Source organism: Paracoccidioides lutzii, assembly GCF_000150705.2.
Source record: "Paracoccidioides lutzii Pb01 unplaced genomic scaffold supercont2.14, whole genome shotgun sequence".
Lineage (NCBI taxonomy): Eukaryota > Fungi > Ascomycota > Eurotiomycetes > Onygenales > Ajellomycetaceae > Paracoccidioides > Paracoccidioides lutzii.
The window spans coordinates 36,517-52,457 of record NW_015440960.1 but is presented as its reverse complement, the minus strand read 5'-3'; the positions used below and the strand labels follow the sequence as shown (position 1 = coordinate 52,457).

The window sequence follows — 15,941 nt, the reverse complement described above, 5'->3', positions numbered from 1 at the left end:
GCATTCAAGCTGGTGACGGGAAGATCTCGAAACTAATATCCCTCCGCCCAAGGTTATGGGATCGAGCTGCAAGCATTGTCGAGCAGAAGTTCCGAGAAGCCACCCGTCTGCACCCGATCTGAACGAGTCTAGCCTGCTTGATTGTGAGGTTTTGATGGGATATGTAGCATCGTATCGTAATCAAATCCTGTTGGTAAATATTTGAAATGATTCTCTGTTGATACGGAACGAGAAAAGGTTCCAAACTTGACACGTCGGCTACAGTTAATATTCGACGTCTTCCAAAAATAAATAAACAAAATAAAAAAAAAAAAAAAGGTGAGTAGAGCCTCTCATGCCGAGTGAGCCTGTAGTGTAGAAATCTTATGTAGATTCATAGGAAGATTGAATGCTGGTAGCCGCAAAACGGAGCGGGAGGCGGTCTCTAATTCCTCATGAAGATTATGAGAAAGTCGAGGCTGTCGAGCACTATTAAGCTTTGGGACTTCTCACATTTGCAGCAATGAGGCGACTTGGCCAGAGCGTGCGTTCAGTGCGTCATTCATCATGGATTTAGCATACATAATTGGAGCTCTTTGCAGCTATGTTCTGTGAATACTATTTCTAACTCACTCCACTCCGGGGTCACACACCAGCACCGAGTCCTATGGGCGGATATCATACGAAGTTAATTCCAGTGTCTTTCAGACAAAAAGAAACAAATAGCTAAATGTAAGTATTTGTCCTGGTGGGCGAAGACTCAGAGACTTACAATATGTAAATATGTAGTTCTGGGACCATAACTCCGAGGCTAACATATAATTTAGTGTTTGGCTATCATTGATTTCTCCTGACATTGTGGCTTTTCGGCTATTGAGTTTGAATATTTCCAGAAGCCGAATTTGTCTAATGTATGGCGAGGACATTCAAGATCATTGCAAATACGTAAGTCACATTTAAACCCGTCTCCATGAAAGAGCAGATATCTGACGTCATTTTCCTGATAACAGGTCCCAGTATGAGTGGTAAACACCTCCCAACTAGCACAAGCGCGTACCGGTCTGGAATACCAGGATTCGTTACTCGAAACCCTCCCTCCAAACATTCCACAAGCTCGGACCAGCGGGCGTATGTGGAACTGACAAATGAACACTCGTATGGAGAGCGCTTTTCCGCGTCTACTAGCCCGGGAACGCAACACTGGCCAGCGGATCAGAGAGGATCGTTAAGTGTTGATCACCCAGCTTGCGGATCCATAACAACTGATGAAACGCTCGTGAATCGATTTCCAAGCTCCGCTGCTATGCACCGTTTCTGGAATTGTTCGCCTAGTATAGCGCACAATGGCACAATTCAGCAGCGTGATGCTGGGGTAGCTGGGATTTTGCGAGGTCATAACCGAATTCTTCACGGTGAGAATTTGCCACATCCGGCACCTCAAAATCCGCAATCTGTACGCGTATGCTATGACCTTGCATACGAAGGTGCTGTCATACCTCCTAACAATCCATCATGCGATCTAGAAGGACGGGGTGGCCAATGGCGAACACCGCTAGAGGATGAAGTACCAGGAGTTGCACCTGCATTAGGACTAGCCTCAGCTGGATATTGTTCGGGCGTGGGGGGAACTGGGAACACGGCAATATCTGAGACGATGTACACTGGAATTGACATTCCAAAACCACTAGCCCAAGTAAGTGGATCCAAGGAATGCTCATGGGTATACAACAGTACCGGATACTACGAGTCCCCAGAACATTCCCCAAGTCCCGGACAGCAAACGCACGTATCGTCCACAGAATCAACAGGTCAAATAAGACCCCAGCGAAAACGCAGCCATGGCCTCGAAAGCATTCCATCAACGATCCCAGCAGCACCATTCAAATGTGATGAGCCTGGCTGCAACGGCAAATTTAAGCGACATGAGCACCTGAAAAGGCATCTGAAAAGCCACACCAATGAGAAACCGCATGTTTGCTGGGTTCCCGATTGCAACAGGAGCTTTTCAAGAAATGACAACCTCAATGTGCATTACGCCACAACCCATGGAAAAAAGGGAGGTCGAAACCGCTACGTAGCAACGCTGGATGAGGCAAGTTCAGAGTATGATCCAGACTTCCGGGGTGACTTAACTCCGGATGGGCGGCCAGTTCGCTCTCTGGAAGCCAATAATGACATTGAAAAACATGTCCAGATGCGATAAAAAGTGCCCCTCATGGTGTACTTGAATAGCAGCAGGTGGACTTGGTGACAGATTTGGAATTGATACTCCAGATGAAACGGTCGGGGCTGGGAGGACCCCAATATTGTTGTATGCACAACGCAATGGTATAAAATTATTCTCCTTTACTATACCCGAATAATGTTCTATCTCCTTTTCAATCCATCAATGGTGGCTTTCGGCATGGATAGCACAGGAATTTTGATTCCGGTTGTTTTAGTAGTTTATTCCATTGAGAGTTTCCCTTGTATGTATTCGATTTAGTTCGATTGAGCTTTGGGGGCAATTTGATATAGATCACCCATGGGTGTAAGTAGCGAAACACTTTAATGAGTGAATGAATGGATGGATGTTTCTTGATATCAAATGAAAGATTAATTGAAGTTGGACATTAATCGAAGGCTGTGGAGCTGAAGGAGAAGATGATAGAGCTGGGGCACCATGATATCACCCCAAACGGCCTTTGACCCCTCGAGGTTCTCGTGGAATGACCTCGTCAGGCCTGTATGTCCTTAAGACAAGAAGTCTTCTTGGATAACGTAGGTTGATATAGTTGCCAAGGAGCCGATAGCATTTCCCGGCGGTTGAGGGTCTCCCTATAAAAAGGATGAAGGCAATCGTTGGCACCCTCATTTGATACAGAATCAAGTCTGCTCCCATAACAAGAGTGGTACAAACAGATGGGATTTCCATTGCATAGTAATCCTCTGCCAGCAATTTTGCATTGATATAAATGTATATGTATGTATCCAATACCATGATCGCAACCGTCCCCAAAATCTCCCCGTAAGGCATTTGAAGAGCAGCAGGCTTTTCGGTCCGATCACCCAGTTTCGTCCACACAGATTCCGACGCCTGTCCGTCTGCCTAGGGCGGCCTGAAGAGGCTGGTGGAGAGGTCTTTCACCTTCATATAACATTTTAGGATTTGTCCAAAAACAACCATATCATGGAGGCAGCAAGCGCTTCGATCAACATATATTTAATCCCCCCCCCAACCCCCAACTTTTTTTTGGCAATCAGGGCGTGGAAACCCAATCCCATGAGAGGTATTAGACTACGCCACAGTTTCATTGACGAGGAGACGGGGAAGCGCGTGTGGCTGTGGAGGAGAATGGCCCGATTAATTTCCGTGCGACGTTGCAGGGAGTAATAATAGGCCGTGAGCGGGCTGGGGAGGAAACGGCGCGAAATGATTGTTGCAGCGTCGGATTAAAAACGTCTTCCTCAACATGTATTTTCATCTACAGCAAGCTCACTTTGATTGATGACCATACTCCGGAACGAACTCTTCGTCAACTAGTTGGTTTGCCTGGAGAACAAAATATATCAGTTTGAGAAAAATAGAAATGGAAGCAGAATATTGGCCCCAACCAACATTCCACTAGTTGTATCACTTTTTACAGCTGTTTGACCCCACGACGCGAGCATACATTTCGGTCCCACAAAATGCCAGGGGCCAATGTTATCAATTGCAGCAGCCCTTCTCCGCTCCGTCATGATGGATACATGCCAATGCTGGATACATCTCAACCATCCGCAAAAGATATAGTGTCGGGTTTTTCTGTGATGGCAATGCCATTGCATACAGTAGATATATTGCTTTTGGGACCTGGATGAAAAAAAAGGGTAAACGAACGGCATAGCGGGGCATCCCAGGAAAAGCGGCTGTATGGGCCTGTCCATGTCGTGACATATATTGACAGTAAATGGAATGAAAGAGGCTTAAGCGAGAGAGATATACTGAAATGTCGGTATCAGGAGTATATGGTAGTTACGCTGAAGGTTCTTAACAAGCTTGCATTTTGTTTACCAGGAAAGATTGGTTTTCAGCGTTTTCAACCTATCAACCGATGTCAAGAGAGAGTAACGACTGTAACCATTGATATTAATTCTCAGTTCTTGTTGCAAGAGTCATAAATTCTTCAACCTTGCATTGCGCCGCTCCTCTTCTCTCTTCGCATACACGCGATTCAAGAAGTCCATCCGGCTTAGGTATCCCTCCTTAGCCTTGCTGTGCACGTCAAGTTCATCTTTGATGCCTGTCCGATCGACATATTTGGCCCAATCAAGCTGAGATTTCATGACAGTATTCAGTTTGGGTCCCTTGGGTTGTTCACCGCCCCCAACGCCAGCACCATTGGGGGCAACGACGTTCTTTTCCCAACTCTTCTTGACCAAGTCAGGGGTGTTAGGGTCGAATCGGGAGTATTTACGCAGCGGTCTTCGAAGCGGAATGTTACCACCATCAGACGGGTCATTGTCCTTCTCCGCTCCCTTGGAGCTTCTAGACTGTTTGTTTTTCCTAGCATTTTCTTCGTAAAGGTAAAGTTTTGCCTCCGCAGAATCTTTGGGAACAGTCTTATTCTCTGTTACAACCTCGCCAGCGAATTTGTAGACTCGTTTTATAGTTACGGTTTCTTCGCTAGGGGGAATTTGTGGCGTCTTTGACGATGGATGTGCTTGGTCTAACATTTGGCGTAAAGATTTTCTGGTTGTTGATCTGTCATTCTGTTTGTCTCGTTCTGAAGTCATCCCGCCGCTTGGTTCTTGGCCGATGGGTTTTGGAGGGATGGGGCTGGGCCCAACTGTTTTCATTTGTTCCCACAGCGCATCCACGTCCACAGTGGCACCATCAGCTCTCGCTAAGGGCCGTTGTTCTTCATGCCTATAAGAAACGAATGCAAAGTGAGCCAACTTAGCCCTTGTACGAAGGCATCTTCTACAGAAACAACCTGCACACAAGGAAATATGAAACACCTACATGCGCATTTTCATACCCCTAGTTCTCACGAATCCACCCATGTCATCATCGTCAATCTCAAACTCATCCGCGTCATCTTCATAACTGTCTCGTTCTGTTATACTCTTGCCCTTTTTCCCCGTCTTCTTCTCTATCTCTTTCCTCCTTCTCACTTTCTCCATCATTTCCTTCCCGGCCCGTATAGTGATCTCATCACCCGAATCAAAGCCGGCATCCATCACGAGATCACCATCATCTGCACCGGGTGATAGTTTCCGCCTTTTGCTAGGTCGATCGCGATCAGCCCCCCAATTAATTTCACCCCCTTCCCTGTCTTCGTCCTCATCGTCATCCGCAGCCGGCGCGTTAGCATCAAAATCAGTATCCTCATCGGAGTTATACTCTTCTTCCTCTTCTTCAAGCTCATATTCTCCGCCGGTGGTTGACACCCGCATCGCATTTTGAGCGTCTCCTGGAGTTACCGCCATCCCGCCGCCCTGAGTGACCGTTGGAATCGCCGGGGGTGCCATAGTCTGTCAAATATTTAGTAATAAAATCGCTGGTCAAGACTAATTCGCGAAGGGGCCAGCAAAGTTGACTAAATAAAAGCTAATCGTAGTGTTGATACATCAGTATCTATTTAATGAAATGCTATACAAGCTTCATCTCATTTGATTTCGTGGTTGTAAGAAGGGAGATTATATTTAACGACCGTGTCACGTGCGCTCATGGGCACGTGATCTGGAGCCAATTGTGGCTATAGGGTGGGCAGAGCAAAACTACCTATTATATAGCTATAATACAATGCATGCCTAGTGGGATGCTGTACTGCTACACCGGCAGAGCCCTTGGGACTAAAGCCTTGCAGCTAGGATTGATGTTTGTAGATGTAAGAAAGATTGAGCTTGAGAAAAGTAAAAAGAGAAGAGAGATAAAGAAAGAAAAGAATAGTATAAAAGACTTAACCTGCATTTTATTAGTATAACATCTGTGCATTGAACAGGTTTTTTGTAGAATTCAGTCTCTCTTAATCAATCATGAAACTCTAGAGAGTCTTTGAGAATTGCTAGTATGTTGTGAAGATTATATGCTAACTGATGATATTTTATTATTGTATGTTTAATAAGATAGCAGTAGTAGAAGTACTTTGAAATCTTTAAATGCTTATATTGACAGTATCATTCAGCATTATTATATTAGAGATAATTGTGATACTCAGTAAAGTCTTCATGATTTGTACAGAATGTATAAAGTTTTTCTAGTATGAAGTATGAGAGCTTTATCTCAATTGAGTTTTTATATAAAAAAATTTCAAACTTTTTATATTATTATGATGTATTGTGAGCTTAGTAGTTTTTGAAGACTTGTGTAACTTGTTCTTTTATTTGTCTTCACATGTAGACTAGAGAGTCAGAGACATTTTCTAGTTTCATAATTGCTGTCTGCATTGTTGTAGCTTTGACTTCTTAATTAGCTTCTTTATTATCTATCACATCTGCATGATCAGAGACTCATCTGACAATCACTCTGCTGTAAGTAATGTGTGAAAACCTCTCTTTTTTCTGTTAGACTTTCTCTGTCTCTTTGAATTGAGTAAAAAAATATTAACTGAAGATGTTTATTAGAGACTCAAGAGAGTAAATCATCTCAAAATTGTTTAAATATATATAGACATTACTGATATATCTGATTTATGAAGAGTTGATAATATTTTTTAAATTCTATAGTGTAACTATAATCTCAGTGTCAAATATCTCAGTTTTGAGTAGTGATTAATTTTCTTTCACAACTGCGGAGTAATTTCTATCTCAGCATAGCAATTAGTTTGCATCAGCTATGTGTTTAAAACTTATTATTTATGAACTGTCTGTATAGATCATTAGATCTAGTGAATATCATTACTATAGTCAAACTTTGAAGTTCTAAGCTATCTGTTCTTTAATGTAATTCTTCTTGAAGTCAATATATATTTTATCTTCTTGAGTTGAGTTTGTTCAGAGAAATATAGTTAGAGAATTATATAATTTTATAATTTTTATTTGTGTAAAACCTCAGATTATATATGTAATATAGAGTGAAGTATGAGTAACTCTAATGCAGTATAGTATCAATGAGTATCTATTACTTAATCTTTTGATTTTGATTGCAAATATCTTCTGATAATAATTTAGAGTAAGTTTCATGAGTTGAATCTCTAGTTCACAGTGTAGTGCTAAAATAAATATAATATTATACACTAGTAATACACTATGAATGATATCTCTGAGTATAAAATCTAGTTAATTAACAAGACTTCTGATCTGATTGAAGGTCTTTTTATTTCTTATTATTCAATATATATAAGATCATTAGATCTCTGCTCTATAGTATAAAACTGAAAGTATATAGATTTATATCATCTGTATTAGTAATTGCACAAAAGTATTTCTAATTATATTATTCAGTGTTTGAATGTTATCTATTATATATTGTATTTTTACTATTATGAGATTTACATACTTTTTACAGCTGAGGTTTCTGTTTAGTTATATCTCAAATTAATAAACAACTTTATCAAGAGAAGTCATTTCTATTATATGCTGTTGTAGTTCAGTTTTAAGTAGAATTAAGAGATTATTGCAGTTTCTTTATTAATTAAAGTGAGTAAGCTCAGTTTTATTCATGTCAAATATGAGACTTTTATCATTCACTCAGTTATAAAGTAGTTTGAAGTTTTTTTGAAGAGTTATAATATTCTTATTTAGAGAGTTTTTAGTGTTAAATGATGCTAAATCATTTGTATATTCTGAGTATGAATATCTTTTTTGTAGAGTTTTTAATGAGAAGAGAGGCTGAATAAATAGTATGAATAAAATAAAAGATATAGAAGAGTCTTGTGATATCTCTACTAAAATATTAAAAAAGTCTCTTAGTAAATTATTCATTATGATTTGTTCTATACAGTTAATTATAATGCTTTTTACTCATTTGATTAAATTGATTGATTAATCTTGATTCTATAGTAACTTTATTATTTTTTCTGAAAGTACTATGTCAAATACACTCTTAATATTCACAGTAAATATAGAGATTACTTTTTCACAAGCTCAGAATTTTTCTATATCATGAACAGCTACAGTGACTAAATCAGATATAGTATGATCTAATAAAGTCTTAAAGTATTAAGAATAAACTACTTTTTTATGTATCACAATTCAGATCAATTTTTAGATCATTAGTCATTTAAAATCTTTACTAAGAGTAGAAAGTAGAGCTATTAATTAATAATTATAAAATATTGTTAAATTTTTATTGAATTTAACTAATATCATCAGTGTTATTTTTTTAAATAGAGTAGAATATCATCTAATTCTGAGATAAGCTTTAAAGAGTATCTCTGTCAGACTCTGAATAAAAGTTCATATTTTTTTCAATATAGTTATGAGTATATTATCTATTTCTGAAGAGATGTTTTCTATATTTAATAGATTATTTTATATTTTTAAGCTATGATCTTTAAGAATAGTAGCTTCACTGCAGAATAGTTTACTCAGCTGATTGAGATATTTTTCTTTCTTGTAGTTTTTGTAGAAAAACTCTTTACAGTAATTTTTTTTTTCTTTTTAAACTTTGTTCTGATTGCATCTACTGATTCATTTTATAGAGAAGATAAGTGAAAATAGTCAGCTAAATGAGCTTATTTAATTATTTTATAAATATTTTTTTTTTCTGAAGTTATACTGATTTGATTCTATTAGTACTTTTATTTGACACTCTGTAAAACTCTATATATATTACTTTTACTCTCTTCAAAAAAGTTGAGATTTTATTAATATATTTACTATATTGTCATCATTGTATGATGACAGTTTTGATTTCATTAGAGTTGTTCAGTATTATATTCAGAAGTTTTTTTGATAAAGATCTTTAGAGCAGCTATCAGAGCTTTTATAATATTTTTTATTAGATTATTCAGTTGATCTTTATTAAGAAGATCTGAAAGATCACTGAGACTATTTAATCTGTCTATATAAATTTTTAAAGTTTGTGCAAACTTCTTTATATTTATAGTATCTAGTTTGAATAAGATAATTAATATCTAAGAACTTGAATATCTAAAGATACAGATTTTGATGAGCAGAAATAGATAATCAGAGTTAGTATATAGAGTATCTTCTGACTGAGTATACACTCTATTAATGATCAGTTCTCATGTTACTTAGAAGTGATTGAGCATGTTAAAATCTCATGTTAGTATATTTAACTCAATAGTGAGAGCTAGATTGAAGCTATCAATTCATTATAGAAAAAGCTCAGCTCACATATTTAATGAAGTTTCTACTTATCATATAGAATATTTAATATTGATATTATCTATAAGAAGAAGAGAAAAAGTTGAAGATATTCAAAAGAGAAAAGTATTTAAACTATATTCAGAATTCATTATGCCTGCTGATATATTTTATATATTAAAGAGTTAAAAATATAGATTTTATATCTATATCTTGAGTATGAGAATATCTTAATTTGTATTTTATAATTTTAAAATCATATAAATGTAAATCTAAAAGTGTTTTTAAATATATATCAGTATTTAAAGTCTCTGATTTCACTTATTTATAAAACTGAAGTAGTTGTACGCAGAATGTTTCTTAAATATATAGCAGATTAGATCTCTATGAGTTTAAAATTCTTTAACTAGTATAATATCAATTTCTTTATTATAGATGAGATTTAGTATGATCTCATAAATTAGATTATCTTTATTTGTATTTACTTGTATAATCTGTAAAAAAAAAAAAAATTTAAAATTACCTCTCATCTAAATATTGAAAATATCTTATTAATATGCTGACAGCACACTTTATAGATTGTAAAACTGATAAGAATAATGTTATTACTATACTGAGAGCATAGTTAATATAGACTGAATATCTTTTAAAATATTTTTTGAGCTGTATCTGTGAATATAATTATATATCTATTTTTATAGTACAAACTACTAAACTTATTTTAATATAAGTTATTTTACATCTTATATATAATTCTTTGCTGCATCTTTGAAAGTCTTCTCATTGCTCTATGTAGTATCTCTGATGTGATGAGACAATCAATATCATCAACTATATGAAAATTTATTACAGTTGATGTAGTAATCTGAGTATTCATAGATCTTATATTTTTTCTTATAATATATTAAGTGTTCTTCTTGATAATTCTTAAAGCTATATCTTCTGCAGTATGATTTGCATTTATAATATCTTTTTTGATAAAAGTCTCAATATTTAATACATTGAGAAATGTAAGACTTGAAAGTTTTTTTAATTACTGATCTATAATATTTAAATAGTAAAATTTTTATTGACAGCTTTACAGCTATATCTAAAGTAAAAAAGAAAAACTAGAGAGATTTTGATACTTTTTAATCACATTTTGATTCAATAGCTAAATGTGAAAGTTACTTCTGTTTGAAGTTTAAACTTCTAAATATAAAGAGCTGAACCCCTAGATTCGCTCTGGCTGGCTGACTCAGCCTAGCCATCATTTGCATGTGATCATGCTACGTGAGCTTGCTTAAGCTCATGTTCTCATCTCATTCTTTTCTTTCCTTTCTCAAGCAATTTGTCCTTGTTATATAGTAGGACTAGCCTCTAGTTCTTAGAGCTTAATCCTCTACATTATGAATTGCTTTACTTCTTTCATTGATAGGTTACTGAGAGCCTTAATCCTGTATCACAAAGCTCAGCAAACATGCTAACATACAATAGGCTATTGGAAGCTTTAAATCCTGCATCATGAAGTTCAATGATAGTACTGGTATATGAATAGACTGGGTTAGCAATCATGCTAACAAACAAATGAGCAACATTGAAAATGTCTAGCTGAATGAGATAAAATGATAGACTTGTACAATAAATACACAAATAGATCAATATGAAGCAATAAGCAGGAACACTTCTAGCAGCTTTGAATAACAATGAATGGCCTTTCTCCAACAGTAGGAACAGGTTCAATGTGAGAACAGGGATTTAATAGTAGCTCAGCAAGCTGAAATAGCTAATCTACAACAAACTTTGAACATCTCAACATTAACTTTCTCTCAATCAAACTCACAATCATTTATTGCAGTTAGAAGATCAAAGATCAAGCTATCAGACTGCAGGAAGTATGATGATTTTAATCTGAAGCACTATCCTCAGTGAGAGCTAAAGCTTTAATCAAAACTTAAGGTTGATGGAATAGCTTTAGGTAATAATGAGGAATGTGCTTGATATGTGTACTCAAGACTGAAAGAAATGGCAGCAGCTTGAGTTTACCTCTGAGTTGAGAATAATAAGAACAAGATCAACTTTATGATAGAGAGCTTACTGAAGCAGACATACATGCTCTTTAGTGATTCTTCATGACAGAAAAAAGCTATGTAAAAGCTCAACAATTTACAATAAAGTAGAAGAGCTATCTTTGACTTTCTGTCTGAATTTAATCAGCTACTGCTGGAAGCTGGTGGTCACAGATGAGATGATCACATTAAAAAGAGATATTTAAAATTCACTCTAAGCATGAAGCTGAGAGAATGCATGGTGAATATAAGAGAATTATCTCTTTACAAGGATTACTGCAAGAAGCTTAGATTAGTTGATCATCAACTCTCTGAGCTTAAGACTTTAAGACAGTGATCTAAATGTCATGAGGGTAGATCTTCTTCAGATCATACAATATCTAATTCACATTCTCCACTTCATCATACTGTTCTTGATTGATGAAATCAGTCTCAAGCTTCTGCTGATGATCTGATGAATCTCTCTCCTGGTGCTGTGATTCTAAGTGCCTGCTATGTCAAATTGATAAATCAGATAGAGATTAATTGACAAAGAGAGCAAGGTCTGTGCCTGAGATGCAAAGCTGGAGGTTATATGATTAAGAGCTATCTGTTCAAATCTCCCAAACGCCCTGCCACTCTCATGATAGCTAAGGTGATCTCCAAGCTGGTACTAGACAATGATAATGTGGATATGAGTGAGGATTTGAGAAAAGAGTAGCTCTAACTCAAAGATACTGAAAGAAGTGAAATAAGGAGCTTATAAAGAAGCAATAGAGAAGATTTAAATCTAAGATGATATTTAAATTCTTCACTATCAATGCTTTAGTAGATAATGTCTTTTCAACTAAAGTAATGATAGACAGTGGATATAATATCTATGATCTTATTTCTCAATTCTACATTAACAAGCATAAGCTCCTGTGCATTGAAATTCCTTCTGTTAAAATGACTGGCTTTGAAGACTCTATGAGACTCTCCACAAGCATGATGACTGGCATTTGAATTGATATAGGTGGTTATGTAACTGAACAGGCCTTTCTCTACATGGTGAATGAATTATATGGTCATGATATGTATCTAGTTGACCTCTGGCTGGCCTAGCAAAAAGTGACCGTGATCCCTCATCAAAGAATTGTGAGATTTGAAGAGAGTGGCATAGAGGTAGAGCTTAGTTCAAATGCAAAAGTTGATGTGATTTCCATCTTTATCATAAGCTTCTCTAGGCTTGTGAGCACTTGAAAGAAGTGAAACATCAAGATTTTTGCTGTTAGTTTGGCTGATATTCAAAAGACTCTAGAAGTGAAACTAAAGATTGACTCTAGAGAAAAGCTGTCTGAACATTATTATGAGTTTTTGAACATATTTGATAAGGAAGCTGCTGATACTCTACTTTCACTTTGTGACTCAGGTAGAGATCATAGGATTGAACTGATTAAAAAGACTAATAATAGCATGGAACAACCCTCTTGGGGCCTACTATATAATATATCTCAAGAGGAACTACTGACTTTGTGAAAGACTATTATAGATTATCTAGATAAGAATTTTATTAGAGTGAGCAACTCTTCTACAGCCACCCCTGTACTATTCACAATAAAGTCTGGGAGTGGACTAAGATTCTGTATAGGCTATCAAGCTCTTAACAAAATCACTTGAAAGAATTGATATTCTCTATCATTAATCAGTGAGACTCTACAGTGAATTGAACAGGCTAAATGATTTACTAAGCTGGACATTATTGCAGCTTTTTACAAGATTCAAATCACAGAAGATAATGAGTGGATGACAGCCTTTAGAATCAGATACAGGCTATTTGAGTAGCTGGTTACACCCTTTGATTTGGTCAATGCTCTGAGCACATTTCAAAAATATATCAACTGAGTATTACATGGATATCTGGATGACTTCTGCTCAGTCTATTTAGATGACATCTTGATATTTTCCTCAAGAAGCTTACGGGAGTATCACAAGCATGTACAAAAGATGCTTATGTGTCTATAGGAAGCAGACATGCAGGCAGATATCAGAAAGAGTGAGTTTGAGATGAACAGTACAAAATATCTTGAATTCATCATTGAAGCAGGCAAGAGTATATAAATAGATTCAGAGAAGGTTAAAGCTGTTTTAGAATGAGCAACACCTATTACTCTTAAGAGTGTACAAGGATTTTTAAGCTTTGCCAATTTCTATAGATGATTCATCAGGGATTTCTCAAAGATCATGACCCCACTGACAATTCTTATACACAAGAATGTTCTCTTTTTGTGGATGAGCAAGGCTGAGAAAGCTTTTAAGCATCTATAATCAATGTTTATCTCTGCTCCAATCCTGCTTCAATTTAACCCTGACTGTGAGACTATATTAGAAACAGACTTCTCAGATTATGCCTCAGGAGAAGTACTGCTACAATATGATGAGCAGAGCATTCTATGCTCATGTGCTTTCTTCTCTTGCAAGCATTCACCTGTAGAATGCAACTATGAGATTCATGATAAAAAGTTATTAGCAATAATTGAGTGTTTAAAGAAATGAGATGCTGAACTATGAAGTGTAAAGGAATTCAAGATTCTCACAGATCATAAGAATCTAGAATACTTCATAACTACACATAGGCTAAATGAAAGACAGCTATGTTGAATGAATATTCTCTATCAATTCAACTTCAGAATTGATTATCAGCCAGAGAAGTTGAACACTGAACCAGATGCTCTATCACAAAGAGAGCAAGACATGTCACAGAGTGCTGATGATGAGAGAATCAAGCAGAGGCAAGCTCAACTACTTAAGTTTAATGTACTGACATCTGAAATGGAATCAAGAGTGGCCACTGCCAGTGTGAAATCTGAAATGTCTCTTCAAGCTTAGTGAAATGAGACTCACAAAAATGACAAGATTCTGCAGCATCTGAAGCAGACTTTTCATGAGAAAAGATTCAGATTTTCTTTTAAACTCAGCATTAAGATCTCTGTCTCTGAGTGCTCTTTAAATGAAAATAAAAAGCTTCTCTTTCAAGATTGTAAGTAAGTGCCAGACTTCAAACCTCTTTGAACCAGATTAGTGTATAAGGCTCATGACTCATTTCTTACTGACCATCCTGGGTGAGAGCAAATAGCAGAAGTTCTAAGATATAAGTTCTACTGATCAGACTATATCACTGATGTGAGAAGAATGACTAGAAACTGCCATCTTTGCAGATCAAACACTGTATGAAGAGATCAACATCAGGGGCTGCTTAAGCCTCTCCTCATTTCTGAACACATATGGCAGAAGCTTTTTATAAACTTTGTTATAAACTTATCAAGCTCTAAAGAATATACAAATATCATAATTATAACAAACAAACTGATCAAAAGAATTATATTAAAAGCAGTTAAGAAAACTGATGTGAAGACAGTGGCTAGAGTGTTCCTTCATAACATTATCTCTCAACATGGCATCTCTAAGGCAGTAGTATCAGATTGAGAATCAGCTTTCACAAGCATGTTTTGAACTCAGATGTGTGAGAAATTAGACATTAAAAGATAACTCTTCACAGTCTATCATTCAGAGACTAACAGAGCTACAAAGTGAATGAATCAGATTCTGAAAATCTATCTACACAAGTACATTAGCTTTCAACAGGATGACTGGTGTGAATGACTCTCTCTGACAGAGCTGATCATCAATAATAGAGATGCTGCCTCAACAGATGTGAGCTCATTCTTTTTAACACATCTTTTTCATATCTTCTTCATTGATATAGCTGATGCATTCTCTGTTGAAACATCACATAATCTCATTGAGTTTGCAGATGATTATATGAGAAAGGCTCATGAAGTGTTAAAGTGAGCTCAAATAAAAATGACAAATGCTCAGCAATCTCAAAAGAACTACATAAATAGATGAAAAGACTCAGCTCTAAGCTTTCAACCTGGAGATAAGGTCTGGTTGAGCTTAGAAAACATAAGAACTAATCATATATGCAAGAAGTTGAATATGAAATACAATCAATATACTGTGCTAGAAAAGATAGAATCTCATGCTTACTGACTGAATGTCTCATCTGACATTCACAATGTCTTTAATGTAAAGCTTTTACATGTGATAACAACAGATTCTTTGCCTAGTCAGAGGCAAACTGACTAACAGTCACTCACTATAGAGATTTTGAAAGGACCTGAGTTTGAGATTGAGGAAATTTGAGATGAACAAATCTACCAGAGGAAAAAGCAATACCTTGTTAAATGAGTAGGTTGAGCTGAGCCTACATGGAATGATGTAAGTCTTCTACAAGAAGTGAAGACTTTGAACACTTGAGAGACCTCTCAGCAGGCAAAATTAAGTGTAAAGAGGGCTTTAAATAGTCATAAAGACTCACAACAAAGAGGGAGAAGAGGGGTATTATAAGAGGCTGAACCTTTAAATTCACTCTGGCTGGCTGACTCAGCCTAGTCATTGTTTGCATGTGTGTATGTGATCATGCTTCATGTGTGCACATAATCATGCTATGTGAGCTTGCTTAAGCTTATGTTCTCATCTCATTCTTTTCTTCCTTTTCTCAAGCAATTCATTCTTATTATATAGGAGGACTAGCCTCTAGTTCTTAGAGCTTAACCCTCTACACTGAATCAGCTACTTAGTTATGAGTTCTTGAGTCTTTTCATTATAATTATGATATTTTAGTGAAAACTTTAAGATTATATAGATGATTCAGCACTT

The 15,941-nt window shown here is 36.3% G+C and overlaps 3 protein-coding genes across 3 annotated transcripts; 1 reads left to right on the top strand and 2 right to left on the bottom strand.

Moving 5' to 3' along the window:
- Window positions 1-892: 892 nt before the first annotated feature.
- PAAG_05269 (hypothetical protein) lies at window positions 893-2,182 on the top strand (the record flags this gene model as incomplete). Its single annotated transcript, XM_015845522.1, has 2 exons — window positions 893-924; window positions 997-2,182. 2 exons carry the CDS (start codon window positions 893-895, stop codon window positions 2,180-2,182), a joined length of 1,218 nt encoding a protein of 405 aa, XP_015699748.1.
- Window positions 2,183-2,712: 530 nt separating this feature from the next.
- Window positions 2,713-3,699, bottom strand: PAAG_05268 (hypothetical protein; the record flags this gene model as incomplete). The annotated part of the gene is made up of 3 exons (XM_015845521.1): window positions 2,713-2,796; window positions 2,879-3,067; window positions 3,604-3,699. The coding sequence occupies 3 exons, from the start codon at window positions 3,697-3,699 to the stop codon at window positions 2,713-2,715; spliced, it is 369 nt and encodes a 122-aa protein (XP_015699747.1).
- A 414-nt stretch (window positions 3,700-4,113) lies between these two features.
- On the bottom strand, window positions 4,114-5,472 carry PAAG_05267 (SWR1-complex protein; the record flags this gene model as incomplete). Its single annotated transcript, XM_002792492.1, has 2 exons — window positions 4,114-4,867; window positions 4,964-5,472. The coding sequence occupies 2 exons, from the start codon at window positions 5,470-5,472 to the stop codon at window positions 4,114-4,116; spliced, it is 1,263 nt and encodes a 420-aa protein (XP_002792538.1).
- Window positions 5,473-15,941: the final 10,469 nt, after the last annotated feature.